The sequence below is a fragment of the Tinamus guttatus genome, unplaced genomic scaffold (assembly GCF_059628265.1).
Source record: "Tinamus guttatus ecotype Peru unplaced genomic scaffold, ASM5962826v1 Tinamus_guttatus_pri_ptg001272l, whole genome shotgun sequence".
NCBI classification, from domain to species: domain Eukaryota; kingdom Metazoa; phylum Chordata; class Aves; order Tinamiformes; family Tinamidae; genus Tinamus; species Tinamus guttatus.
Window position 1 is genome coordinate 810,027 of NW_028289806.1, and position 15,089 is coordinate 825,115.

The window sequence follows — 15,089 nt, forward strand, 5'->3', positions numbered from 1 at the left end:
CCTTTTGATGACTGGAAAGGACAGTTATAAATGGGGTGAGTGAAAGTCAAATACAGATTACACATCAACATTCAGAAATATTGCAAGTTTGTTTTTTTTTGTTTTTTGTTTGTTTGTTTTTTTTTTAAACTGTTGATAGTTGACACTACATATTTAACATGTGCCATTGATTTTCCACAGTACCTGGGCACTCAAAAGCTACACATGGAAACAGCAGTCCAATGCCATAATACTTTATTGTGAAATAGTAACACAGAACTTCCTAAAATAAGGACAATCTTATTGTATAAGTCAGTCACCAACTCAATGCTATTATATTAAGTGCATCAGTACCAGGGAAAGTGTGGTTCCATTGGACATTTACTATGACCTGGTCAAAACAAGCTGTCAAGTTGGTTAGTATTTTAAAGCCTTAAAGTGCTCAAAGATAGTTTCCTCCACAAGACTACCAATAGCTTTTCTAATTTTGCCACTAGAATGAAACATGTTCTGGGAAGATGTGTTTTGGAAGCAAAATCCTCACACCAAACAGTATAAACAGTTCTACAGAAAGTGTTAGGTCACTAAATCACCACCTCAGACACTTTCTTCAGTTAATTTTACAACTCACCTTTATAGGACTGTAAGAAATTGAGATCAACTTCTATAACTAATAACTTTTGTATAAACTAGGTTGTCAAGAACAGACATACCAAAAATATTACAAAGCATTGAAAGTGCTGTGCTTCCTGTTTTTCTTAGCAATTAAGATGAGATGGGAAAGTCACTTTGGAAGTCTTCTGCAAAAACATCACTTTATGGTGAAGATTAGAGATAAAGTAAAAGTAGGGAAATAACACTGACCAATGCAGTTCAATCATTTTATGTTCCTGGAGGAATTTCATTTTGACTTTGGGGTGATATTGAATATCTCTTTACTGAAACAGAAAGAAGTGGTAGACCACTGTTACAGGTTGTACTAAGGGGTTAAAATACAACTTGAATTTTGCATAATCTGTGTAAAAAAGATATGCTTGACATTTTGGAATGTCACCTTTCTTTATAGAATTATAGGCAAGATTTCTCCAATAAAACATAAGCCAGTTATAAAACTATAACTTCACATCAAAATTTTAAAAAGTTGTTAAAAAATGTTTTATTATATACATATCACACAGAAGAGCCTGTATGATCCTGTGGATTGTGTTGCTGATCAGACTCTACTTTAAAACCTGGAAGGGGCCGGGCCACCTGTTCTGGCTGCACAAGTCCCGATATTGAAGAAACAGAGGAGGAGGAGAGCATCCCTGTTGCAAACTGCATTTCTATACCTGGTTCTTCAGATTCTATTTTTATACTCACACATTGGGGTTCATCTTCTGATTCTGTCTTTCCACTATTGTTCAAGCTTGAATTGCCCTCTGTGTTTTCAGAAGTCTCCTCCACAGGGTGATATTGTTTAAGTCTTATGTGCCATGCTAAACTGCAGACTGCTGACACAGTTTTAAATTGATGAATGACATTTCTAGGGATGAAGTAGATGTCATTGTCACACAACTGAATTCTAGCATAGCGAATGCCTTCCCGTCTCATTTGGTTTAGTTTGGCTTCATCCACCCATTGAACACACTGAGAGGAGGAAAGATGATAAAGTTAGTAGTAGAATCTTATATGCAAAATGTATATTTTTGCTAGAAAACATGTTAGTGGTGTATGTATTTCTACAGAACACTTTCTTTGTAATGCCTTTATCGTGAACTCTTTTTTTTCCCCTCTGTCAGGGCCTACTAGTCACAAATTAGTTACGTAGTTATAACTAAATTAACAAAGCTGCAGGCATTGCATTGAACTTAGACTTTGAGAGGAGAATGAAAGTAAGAAAAAACAACTCCCAGCATAAATCCCAGTTTGGTACAAAGAAACATGAGAAAGGCAATTGCTTTACAGAGCTGAGAACTATGGGTTGCTGATGATACAGGGTGGGGTGGGATACACAGTGAACCTGAAAATTATCAGAAATTACTTTCAAAATATTAAGGAAGAGATGTCACCAGGGAAGATTCGATACCTGTGACACTGGAGGTTCATGCAGGTCCAACTGAAGTCTCTGCACAACATCAGTGAAATCTTCAGCATGAAAACAAACCACATCTTTGGTTATACGAGGCTGGTCACTCCTAGAAAGAGATAAGCCCGGGAATTTTTAAAACATTTGAGTTATAGAGTATTACAGCTGTTCCAGAGAAGTATTTCACTGAACAAAGTAGCTAGTTTGATTTGCAATTGGACATGAAGTCTCATCTCTTCTCAATACGCACACATAATTTAGAGAAGGAGGTATAATAGATTTCTGTTTTATTTTGCTTTTTTCCTTAATGCCTATGCACCAGAATTGATTGCTTTGTGCACAAATACAGTAGTATCAGAAAACTGTGTTCAAACTGTTACTCTGCTGAAATTTACCGTTATGACCACAATTTGTCTTAGTTCTTCCATCCTGTAATTGGACCAACGTTCCTACATTAAAGGAAAAAAGTAAAATAAGCACGTGGCACACTGAACCCGAAATGATGAAGAAAATGTTTATCAGGTCTTTGTCCAATGACTGTGAAACATGGCAGAGGAAGTTTTGGCACCTTTTACTCATATTCAAATCTAATGAGATTGCTGATGATATAATCCAATTTTTACTCTAATAGTTAGAAATAACAATGTTGCGAGTCTGTAATTTAGAATTCTTTCTGTGCAAGGTCAAGAGCAATATCATGGGTTATGAAATACAACTGCATCATAGTTTTGAAATTAATCCAGTTAGATGGTCAGTTTACAGTAGTTAGCATTAACATAACTACTCAGGAAAAGAACAATCACAGATGATGCCTAGGTAGGATGTTTTGAGTACCACTTATTTTGTATGCCACTAAAATGCACTGAAAAGTGCTGTTACAACTTCTACAGTGCCTCAAAATAGGAGGGGAAAAAAAAAAAGAATACATAGTTTACATTTTTCAATTTACAGACAACATTTACCAAGGTTTGAATGCTTTCTGTAGTTAGACTTATTTTCCAGTGAGTTTTCCTTTGAGAGAGAAAAGTTTAGAATTTTCCCTTCCTACTAGGATAGTTATTTCGGTTGCACTTACCACTCCCCAAATTGTACAGCCTTCAGAACACCTACAGCAGCTGTACTCTGCCAGTCAAATCCTTGACCCACATGATCAGCGTGAGCTCTTGTTCTGTCTTCAAAGAGAACCTCACGGGGCTCACTGGTCCGAGGTAGGTACTGGAGATTCTTTATTTCGTTCATTGATCTACAGCAGAATCAAAAGGTGTACTGAAATATGTTTCGGAGTACTCAAAAATATGTATTGTTTAAAATAATCTTTTAAAATGTTGTTTCCTGCAGGTTTCAAAATCTATTTCCCTTGATTTATTCCAGGCACCCGGCAATAAAAGACTTAGCAAACTATGTATTATGTACAGCTACAATATGGTATGTACAGCTAGGTTATGCTGTCATAACTGATTCCAGGTTATGACGGCAAACTTTACAGGACAGACAGTCACCAAAAACCAAATTTTGTCCCTTTGAGCTGAAAGAACTTTTATAAATGTAATGACATGTTGAATAGATGTATTTTAACATTTATTGGAGTTATTTGGGAGTACCTTTAGATATTCTGCACAAGTAGCAATTGAAATTTCCAATTCTTTATCTCCTAAAAATTAGCCCTACAGAGCACTCATCTGAGAAATATCAAGTGTTCGTGTGCATAAATATATGTGTATATATGCACATACATGGATGCATGCGCACACATCCCACAGTATTTCCCAGGAAAGCATATAGTATCACAACTATTTATGCACTAACATTAAGATGCAACTTTAATCGTCTTCTCTTCTGTTTTAGATCACGTCACCCACCTCTACCACCTAATTAGTTTCTCACAGAAACTGGATGAATTTAAAAAAATACCGAAAGGTTACAGGAGGTTACAGTGTTAAGAAAGTATTGATCTAGGATGCAGTGCTATAAGAAGCAGTTAAATAATATAACCATCACAAATAACATTTGACTTTAATCACGAATGAAAATGATAAGCTAAATTGTGAAATAGCCTTCTGAAGAACTAATTACATATAAGTGTTTAGTTTTTATTCTCAAATCTGTTGTTTTTCCTTTAATAAGCAAAGGAAACCAAAATGTTACCGTCGCCGTTTGAATGGTGATTTTGGCATATCAGCTGTTGGAATCATCTGTTCTCCTGGTCTCACCCACATTATGGGACCATCATCACTCTGTGACCTGCACTGAAGGCTGAGACTAGAAAGAGTACCCCAGGGCAAAGTCATCTACAATAAATAAATAAATAATGTTAAGCAAAAAATATTGAGTGATATAGGTAAATAATGCCTTTAGGAAAACTGGTTCAAACTCGTTGTCAAAGAATTGCACAGAAATTGATGCAAGTTCCAGGAGGTAAAATATATTATAAGCTAAGCTTTTCAAACTTAGTTTTTAGGAAAGCAGACGGTGCCTAAGTATGTATGTTATGATGAATCAAATTTTAGTTTTGAATAATTTACATAACTATTCCATTAGTTCAGTTTCTTTCATTTGAACAGAGGAAAGGATGCACCACCATCCTTAGTATAGCTTAAATAATGAGTATATCAATGAAGTGGCCTTAAGGTTTCTAATTACCTGGAAATATCTGAAAGTTAGCAACTGACAAAAAATACCAATAGCACTTCAAAGAGAATATCATGAGTTACTGCTTACTCTCAGAAATGGAGATTCTTCTAACATATCTAGAAATTCTGGGAAGTAGTCCCCAACTTCTTCATCTACTGCTCCAACAAGACTAATCTGCCGCATGGGTCCTGCTCTGTAGGTTCCACAGCAGTAGGTTCGATTGACCTGAGGAGCCAGGAGGAAAAAAAATATATATATATATCACCATAGCTTTAGTTCTGTTACAGGAAATTAAAAACTATTATTCACCTGGCCACATCTGAATCTCTGTCCAAGTCCAAGACCCATCTACATAGTTTAAAGAGATTTCTTTGGGAGCATGGGAACTTACCAAAGACCATTCCACAGTTAGCTTTATTTCTCAGTCCCAAGTTGCCTGCTGTATGACATCTCTACCTGCACATGCAGAAGGTTCCACTTACAAGAGCTTGTAGATCTGTAGATCTACACTACTGTAGATCAAGCACCCTACTTTCAAGCCCATCAAAGCTATCATTTGCAGCTCAAGGAACATACACTCCCCTTCTGGTTTTGACAGTACTGATTTTTATGAACTAGGCACTATCCTCACAGACCAAGAGAATTAGCAATCCAAGTAAAAGTCTCCAGATACTAGTAGCACCTTTCAGGCTAAGGTTCTTGTTCTACCTTACTGATATTAACAACTTTACCAGCTACCCTCAGATGAATTTCAGAACAGTAGCATTAAAAGACTGTAGTTTTAGGCTATTGTTTTGCCCTAACAGGAGAACTCAGACTTAGCATAGTAGTTAGAAAGAATTGGATAAAGGTACTATCACCAACTACAAGTTAAATTATAGTTTAAGGCTTCAATTTTCATTGAGGCAATTTATGGCATTTGAATGATGTGCCTTAGGTGTTAATATACTTGAATAACAGCAGAACTAGACAGAATCAGTTTTTCCCTGAAGAAGTGACAGCTTAGGCAGTTGTAGATCACGGAGGTAATTGAGAGCCTACCTCATGAAAGGTCAAGAAAGCCCTGTACCGCTGTGGTAGGAAGAGTGCCCTCAGATGAGGCATAAGCTTGAAACAAATTAAATCTGAGAAATTTCTCTAAACAAAAGCATGAATCAAGGAGTCATAAACATCATAGCAATTATTAGTACATCAGATCAACTATAAGGAAGAAAGAATACATAAAGACTTGCTATTTACAACGTAAGTGAAAGAAATGAGGACAGTGTGACAGACAATTGCAGCAAGGTTCGCATGTTTGTCTACAACAGCTACTTCCGTAAGACCAGATATTGCTTATGTTGCTTTAAGCAATACACCAAAGTAAGTCTGCAGCACAAATACACACATTCTTCATTTTATACTTTGATAGCTTCTGCAAATAAAATTGCCCATCCAGCATAAGAAAGCTTTTGTTCAGAGTTAATGAGGACAGACCACCAAGCTGTGATATGGTTCATTAACCAAAGCTCTCAAGAATATTGATTGTAACTTTATCTGACAACATGCACCAAGAATGGGGGAGCCTATCCTACTATCCTGTTTGCTGCTTCTCCCACTTCCTTCCCAATAGCAGGATCAGTTTACACAAACCTACTTCCCTCAACTCTTTCTTGGCTTGTTCCCAGAACCTATTTAACTGTGACAGTTTAACTGTTTTTTGGGACCATACAGCAAAACAGAATAGGCAGCTGATCAGATTCTTTTTGAGAAGGGGAAAAAAGAGAAGAAAAAAGTAGACTTATTTTTCAACTCTTGATGTATTCCAGTTCACCGGGTAACCCTAGAAGGGACTATATTGAGACAGCTGATAGGGAAACATTTTGTTCAAGACACATGATCAAGAATTTCAAATTAAAGTATACTTATTGTGAAATAAGCTTCAAACAGCTTACAAATTGCTGTTCTCAGTGTTTTGAGTCTTGAAAACTCTCAGTAAAAGTGAATAGCTCCAAACTGAAGCTTATCTTTAGCACTTAAATATAGAACAAACAAGCCAGAACAAGCAAAAAAAAAAAAAAAAAAAAAAAAACCCAGAGAACACTCAAGCTTAGTAAGTATTTTAATGTAGAGCCATACAGAGTAAGATACCTTTATACTATAAAGATACAAGTTGCAGTTACTACTGTATGTAGTATATGTATACCTGTATATACTATATGTACTACTACATGTATATCTGTTACTACTATATGTAGTAACAGATACCCAAGTACTAGTTCATATTAATGTACAGATAGGAAAGACATGTTAAAGGAGTTTACACTGGTCTCATTGCCCTGAGAATGCAAGAATTCACCCTGCAAGTAAGATCATTATTACTAGATTTTGTGAAGTCTTCCAGAATAACATCCTTAATTTAACTGGCAGACACTTACTACTGACACTCAGTTTAATGTGTGTGATCAGGATTCCAAATTTGGCAGCTATGCAAGAAACAACTGAACTTCTGGCTTGTACAACATTCAGTTAACATTCAGACCTGCAGTTTACAAACCAAACTACTCTGATCTTTCAGCACAAACTCTCCAGGACTCAAGAATACACAGCACTTAAATCCTCTTTGGGGGGATTTTGTCATATGAGGAAAGACTAAGCAAGTTGGGCCTGTTTAGTCTGAAGAAAAGAAGGCTGAGAGGAGATTTGATTAACATGTTCAAGTATCTGAGGGGTGATTGTAGGGAGGATGGGGCCAGGCTCTTCTCCATGGTGGCTGGTGACAGGATGAGGGGTAACAGGTACAAGTTGAAACCCAGGCAGTTCCACCTCCATGTGAGGAAGAACTTCTTTCCTGTGAGGGTGTCAGAGCCCCGGCACAGGCTGCCCAGAGAGGCTGTGGAGTCTCCTTCCCTGGAGATCTTCAAACCTGCCTGGATGCCACCCTGTGCCCGTCCTCTGGGTGTCCCTGCTGGAGCAGGAAGATTGGACTAGATGCTCTCTAGAGTTCCCTTCCAACCCTAAGTATTATGCAATTCTGTGATTTTTTTCAGTTTGGTTCAGTAAAGCAAGCATGCAGGTTTGACAAACAGAAACACTTAGCTGAGCACCTGCAATTAAGAAAAAAAAAGTGTTACTGCATACAACATTCCCATAGCATGATTCATCTGCAAAGCTATGGTGTTCTATAGCGTATTTTTTGTTTTCTGCAGTTTCTCATACAGCCAGGTTCAGAAGTTCTGCTAAGCTTAGCCTAGTTGTTCATTCTTCAACAATGCTGCAAAGGAATGACTGTTCTGCAGACCAGTTCCAAGATGAAGAAAGACTTTTTTTTTTTTTTTTTTGAAGTACGAAAGCATAAGCAGGACAGGCCTAGATCTTTATTAGAGCATTTTAGCCTCCTGCTTCAAGATGAGATAGCTTTCAAGACTCCGCTTGAGTTTTAACAAGATACAGGTACTATAGTTGAATTTGCCATCAATTTAAATGAATCTTTAAGCGAGATATTTTAGTGTCATCCATACACTAACATACACTCACATTCCAGCTGTCTTTAACAGCAGAGTTGTCACAGCTGTACGTCCGCACATTTGTTTACTGTGTGAATCACACTGACATACTTCAGCCTTAGGGGAATAATCAGGTCATGCTACAGCGGGATCGAGGGGTGTTCTGGCATAAATGAAACTAGTGTCATGATTCACTCTTGATCAAGTTTAAACAGAACTTAAAAATAATTGAAATACCACAGCAGAATACAACCCAGTGGATCCTATTCATGACCATATATTCTACACATACAAGCTTCCAGCATAAGCTATTCACATTTACAAGACCATTAGCCAGGAAAAACAATTGTTACATAGCTGGATGGTGCTGCTTAGCCATTTCAGACACTGTTACATGTACTCCAAATAAGTTAGAATGTAACCAATATGCCAAAGAGAACATAATATAAATGACTAACAGAAGACTTAAGCCCAACCTCTTGACAAGTTGCATGACTGCAGAGCACAGGCTCAGATGCAAGTTGTGTAAAAGTGTCCTGCTGATAAGGAACTATTTGTATACTCAGACTGTTACTGGATTACTATGCATTCTGATGCATCTCTTCCAGTTCAGAATATTTAACCTATTAAGTAGAAGTTGTTAAAGAGTGCTGTGGCAGCAACCCATTATGGAAGACAAGCTCCCAAACAAAGGTTTACATAATTACTGTTTAAGTGCTGCCTGAAAGAAACTCTGGGAAGCTTTAAAAGCCTCTGCAAGTTATCATACAGTACCTTTCTGTGAAAGAATATCCATTTTCCAGTGCAGATCTTGCTTGTAAGAGAGCTTCACAAACTTTGAGGAGATCCAGACAGCCCATCAGAACTAAAATTTCCAGGATCTGTTGCTAAAGGGCTGCTCCAACAGTATTATGGTAGAGAGGTTTAGATCTTTCTCACAGGTGAATTAATCTTCAAGACCTTAAAAACTTCTTTTAAAAGGCTTAAAGCAAGTAAGCAATGGTTTGGATCTGTTCTTAGACTAGACTGAGCAGGAAGAAGTTTTGTTCCATCTGTAACAAATTTATCTAAACATTTTAAGAACTGGAATGTTGCTGCATGCTCATAGATACTTCCAAGCTTCATGACAAAACATGAAGGAAATTAAAGTTGTTTTTTTTTCCCCCCTCCATATGAGAATCTTGAAATTAACTTGCCTATTAGTGTTGCATCAATTTAAGTCACACAAGTACAGTTTCGAGAACTTGGGAATTTGAATATTGAGAGAATAGTTTTCAACTGAGTTCTTAAACTGAGGATGAAACTGTTTTCCTATGAAGTTTTCAGACTATGTTAAGCCTACCGTGAAAAGTAAAGCAGTTTATAATTGGTTTTGGGAAAGCTTTCGCATAAGAATTCCAACTCTTTCTAAAATTTTAGCTTCAGGTAAACAGCACAGTAGACTAGTGTTTCTAAGTCCCAACATAATTTTTCATCTTAGAGAAAAAGAGAAAACAAAAACAACTTATATCTCAGAAATGCTTCTATACCTCTTTTACACCCCTCTTATGCCCTCACCACTCTGGATTAATGAGATTAATCACATCTAAATACTGCCTACCTTGCATGACTTTAAACATTTCTTACCTGAGAGTGAAAGTTTGAAATTGTTGTTGTTTCAATGTCTTTCTTGCCCAAGATTTCCATTTTCACCGGAGTATTAGGAAAGTTAAAAGCAAAGTAATCCAAGAAGTCTGGTAAATAAGCAGCTGCCCCATGTACTATAGCTAGAGCATAGTAAGCTGCATTTTTATCATTTTCACTGAATGACAAAGCAAGAAACTCTTCTGCAAATCTCTCCATCTCCACTGGAGACAAAAATGAGAGTTCATCCATGTAAGCATGAAGAACCAGAGCGCCACCATTAGACTGATGTTCTTCATGAATGAAGTTGCTAAATTTAGTGCCAGTTTTCAAGAAGCTGCTGCGAACAGAATGCTCCTGGTGAGTCACAAATGGTGTTTGCACTCCCTGGGGTACTCGATACTCCTGCATACCCAAATTCAGTCTGCAGAGCTGCTCATCCTTCAGATACCTGAAGGATTCCTTGTTCACTTCCAAGTTATCACACTGTCCTTGGGTCAGAATTTCTTTGTCAATGCGAGTGAGTCCAGCACACACCGTCTGCACTTCTTTGTTGTACATCTTCAGGCGTTTTCCCCTCACATCTTCCCGGTGTTTCTTTTTCTTTTTTTTCTTTATCTTCTTCATAATAAGACTGTCAGCTCGCTGGGTTTTGCCATTTTCATCTGGAGTTTCTGGCAGCAACAGTAAAGAGAAAATTAGAGTTCCGCAATTACAACACATTCACCCAACAAGAACTGAGACAACCCACTTCCTAAAATTATGTATTCCCACAATATCCTGCTGTCCTTGGAGATTTTACTTATACAACAAGTAGCATATTAGTTATTATGAAAAAAAAAAATCAAATTAAGAAAGTTTCCCAAAACTCAATCTTAATATTCCAATTTAGAAATATTTCCATTTTTTGAGATTAGTATATGTTTAAGAGGCATACTAACAGTTCAAACACTACTAACTTCTGACATTTAAGTCAATGTCGTCCAGGGAAAGAGGATAAACAAGCAAGTACATACAACATTTAAACATTGCTTTCATTTCAGGATACCTGACTAATTTAGGATACAAACCAGAAACAAAGTAGAGCTTGACTGAAGAGGTATAACTGCTATCGACACTTAGAGGAAAGAAGCAAAAAACAAACAAACGAAAAAACACACTGAAGCAATTAAATTTTTGGTAAAAGAAAACAAAACAGGCAAAGAAAACAAAAACCTGCAAGTCTTTAGAAGAAACATAAATGGTCCAACTGGCATTTCCAAAACACTGAGAATACGGTTAAACAAAACTAAGCACATACTTTTTGCAAGTGAAATGTATAAGAAAATCACATTTATAATATGAACAGTCAGCACCAAGTTCACTCACAAAAATCTTATTTTTTGGACATTAAAGATTAGATAGAGTTCAGGTTCTAGAGTAGCCTCAAGACCCTCTTCCTGGCTCCTCTGCCAGTTCCCAGATGGGAGAGAGCACAGTAGAAAGCAACTGGTGAGAGAGCTCATGCTGATCACATGCCTTATAGGTACGAAACTATCAGGTAACAACGTTTTTACTTCTCACTATAAATCAGCTCTGTTAAAATAGTGACAGACCTTGTTGGTCTTTAGAACTACCTCAAGGGACCCAGTCTTCAGGTAGTGGCTTGCTCAAAAACTCAGTATATTCAGAGTGCCAAATAAGTGCTATTTAATACAGACAGAACCCAATACGCTGTTGAACTACATACCGACCTGTGCAAGAAGAAAAAGATCTGAAGCATCGCCTCCTCATTTTTAGCCATCTTTCTAGTTTAATATTGTTTTCTGGTTAGTTATCTAATTCAGACCTAGGCAATAAGATTTTAGTTGATTGGGGTGGCATGAGGGGGGCAGGCAGGCAGTGGATTTTTATTCTTTTTCACAGGTTAATCTTCGAATGGTCTGAAGACTGAAAGGTTTTTAGAGATAAAACAGAAGAACAGTTCGATCAGGCTAAATGCAATATAGTAGCTTATCTTCTAGGATTAAGATGCTGTTCAAATAAAATGTAGCTATTAACAACAGCAGTTCAAAATTTGATTGCCCAGATGTTTAAAAGAGTGCCAAGATACAATTTTAGTCTTCCTGAATTAAAAGACTATTTCATGCCAGTGGTGCATATAAAACACTAAGTGCCATATCATCAGGACGACTAAAGAGAGTTAGCATCTGACTAAAAGTTGCCACAGCTAGAGTGGATTACCCACAACACAGGGCTATGCACTGAATTTACTTTTTTTTTTTTTTTTTTTTTTTTTTTTACTGCCAAGTTATCAGGTTTGTATCCCTTTCTTGTTCTCTTGAGGCACTTGCAGAAAAATATATGTTACTATTGTGATCTACAAGAAAAAATAGTAAATTGACAAAGCTTCAAGTTGTGCAGTTAGAGCACAGTATCTAGCTAAATCTTTAGTAGTTTGTTCCCAGAGCTCTTCAGCAAAAGCAGTGGACCCTCTCGACAGCCTAGCGTAATGAACAGAATTACTCACAAAGCAAAGAAATAGTTGATTGCTTAATACCAACTTTATACAATTGTCTTTCAGGACCTGAAATACGAGTTTTCATGGTATTGTTGTCATGCATAATCTCTACAAATAGCAACTGTCCTTATTATATTACAGACGGGGAAATCAGGAAAGAAAGCATTGTAGCAGTTGTTTTTGATAACACAGCTTATTCACAGAGCTGTTTCAGTTACTAGTGAATCTTAAAAGTCACGCTTGCATAAGCTTACCAGCCACTAAGCTCCGAGTTATAGCTACTGCCTTATTAGTTTCATCAAGCATGCAATTTGCGCAGAAAAGATCTTTATGTTGGTGAGAGAGAGATTCAAATCCAAGCTGGAAATACAAGAGAGTTTTAGACCACCACACAGGTATTACAAATACCTCCTTGTTAGTTCTAAGTTGATTTTTCAATATTATACATGTCTTATTTTAACCATTTCTAATTTTAGATATGATTTAAAAGCCACAGGTATGTACTATGTACAATGCAGAAAACCTTCCTGTTTGGAGATATTCCCTAATACTCCTTATCAGACCTAAGACTTGTACTCTTTATACTGTGGAACCTCAACTCATGGTCTATTTTCATGAGAGAAGCCATCCCAGCTCCCCACCACTGCTGTGCCTAACAGAACAGAGACCCCCCTGCTGCATTCAGAGCAGACTTGGCAGCAAGTGAAGCTACAGAGCAATAGACCTTGACCACCTGGAAGAGACTCTGTAGTAAGTTATTCCTTTAAGTGAATGGATAAGCTTCAGTACTTCAGGGACCATAGTCAGGTCAATCAGCAGACACATTGGTTCTCACAGCAAAACAGAATGAGAGCAGTGCCAGTAACTTCAGCTAGTTTATTAGACACCATGCAGACAAACTTCCTAACATCACTATCACATCAACCAAAGCATCACAAGTGTTCACTGGCACCCGTGGCCTAAACGGGAACATAGCAGACAGAAACGGGCAAATTAGACTACATATGGAAACAGAAACTGATAGTGAGAAGTGGTGGTGGGGGGGGAAAGAAAAAAAGAAAAATAAAGTAGCTTTAAGTAGCTTTCTTTGGCAAATTTGGAATTCTGATGGCAGTTTTAATTGTATTTAAGGCTTAATAAAAAACAAACACACACACACACGCACACAGACAACCTCATTTAGTTACTATTTTAGAGCTGCTACACAGTGGCATTCCCAGTTTAATAATCTCTCCACAACTTCCGTTTCCCCAGAAGCACTGGCTAGCACTTACCCTGCCAACTTAACTTTCACAAGCACACACACAACACCTTCACGCGCACTCTTAAAACATGATCACGATACAGTTTGTCTACTACAGCAGCTTTATGATCGCCTACAATGATTTTCAAAAGCATTTTCACTACCACAAGTGTGTGAGTACTATCAAAAGAGTGATTTAGAACTGTAAGAAATAAAAATAAACAAGCAAACCAGCAAGCTTCGCCACAGAAATTCTGCCCTTCCCTACTGGAAAAGCTTCAAGCGTTTACTGACGCCCGGCCTGCGGTTCCCAGCTCCAGCCGCCACCGACACGAGCGCGACAGGAACAAAGTTTCGCCACTAGCATCTGCGCCGGTGACGGGGGCTGCCCGAGCGCAGCCGGCCCGGCGGGCTCCGCGGCCTCGCGCTCCGCTCCCGCAACGAACGGGGAGCGGCGCCGCTCCGCCGGCCCGCCCGGGAGGCCGAGACGGAGCCGCAGCCTGAGCGCGGCCCAGCCGCAGCATCAGGCCGCCCCGCTCCTCACCTCGCTTGCTGGGCCGCCCGGCCGCGCCGTCGGCGGGGCTGCCCCGCCGCGCCTTCTGCGGCGGCCCGGCGGCGGGGAGGTCGGGCTCGGGGCCGGCGGCGGAGCGGTGCCGGTGGTGGTGGTGTCGGCGCTCGTCCAGCGCGGCGGGCGGCGGCAGGCTAAGCGGCGAGAACGTGAAGAGCCCGGCGGCGGGCAGGCCGGGCAGGGCGGCCGCGGGCAGCGGCTCCGCCGGGCCGGGCCCCGCCAGCAACGGCTGACTTAGCCGGGCCCGCTTGGCGCCCGCCGCCGCCTCGCCCGCCGCACTGCGCCGCCGCCGCCCGCCGCCGCCGCGGGGCCGGCCGGGCCGCTCGCCCGAGGGGAGCGGGGGCGGCTCCTCGGGGGCCCGCGCCACGGCGCGCACCGCAGCGACCTGCGCAGCCATTTCACGGGCTCCCTCACACACATTTAAATGGCCCGAGCGCCAGGCGGCCGCGCGCAGGCGCCGCGCGACGCCTCCTGGGAACTGTAGTCCGCCGCAGCGCGCTGGGAAGCGTAGTCCCGCAACGGGCGCATGCGCGGACGCGCTAACGGCCCGCACGCGGGTCACGTGCCGCCACCGCCCCCCGCGCTAACGGCCGCGGCCGCTCGCGAGGGGGAGCGCGGGAGCCGCCGCCGCGGCCTGCAGCAGCGCCGAGACCCCAGCAGTCCTGCGCCGGCCTATTTCGTTCGCCAGGCCTTTAATATCACGCGTGCCACTAGTGCTAGGAATTCCCTAATCCACTGTCTCGCGCCTGCCACATCAGTAAACCCAAGCACGTGAGCCAGATAAACTTAAAAAAAATTTTTTTTTACAGCTTTTCTCACAGCGGTCATCAAATGCTTCATCGATTAAACATGCACTCATTGAGTTTGGGTACAATGTTTCAAGTCAGTAAAGTAAAATACATTAAATAAAAAACATCTGTCAGTTTTACTCCTTCGCTGCTAATTATGGCTATCCTGAGGGTGGCTCTGGCCCTGCAAGACAGAGCCCAAAC

At 40.1% G+C, this 15,089-nt stretch overlaps 1 protein-coding gene across 1 annotated transcript; it reads right to left on the bottom strand.

The window, feature by feature from the left end:
• Positions 1–217: 217 nt before the first annotated feature.
• On the bottom strand, positions 218–14,501 carry RSBN1 (round spermatid basic protein 1). Its single transcript, XM_088538908.1, has 7 exons — positions 14,074–14,501; positions 9,790–10,460; positions 4,766–4,903; positions 4,193–4,335; positions 3,123–3,290; positions 2,048–2,156; positions 218–1,608 (listed from the first exon to the last, which is right to left on the bottom strand). Exons 1-7 carry the CDS (start codon positions 14,492–14,494, stop codon positions 1,150–1,152), a joined length of 2,109 nt encoding a protein of 702 aa, XP_088395034.1. The 5' UTR covers positions 14,495–14,501; the 3' UTR covers positions 218–1,149.
• Between the last annotated feature and the right edge of the window lie 588 nt (positions 14,502–15,089).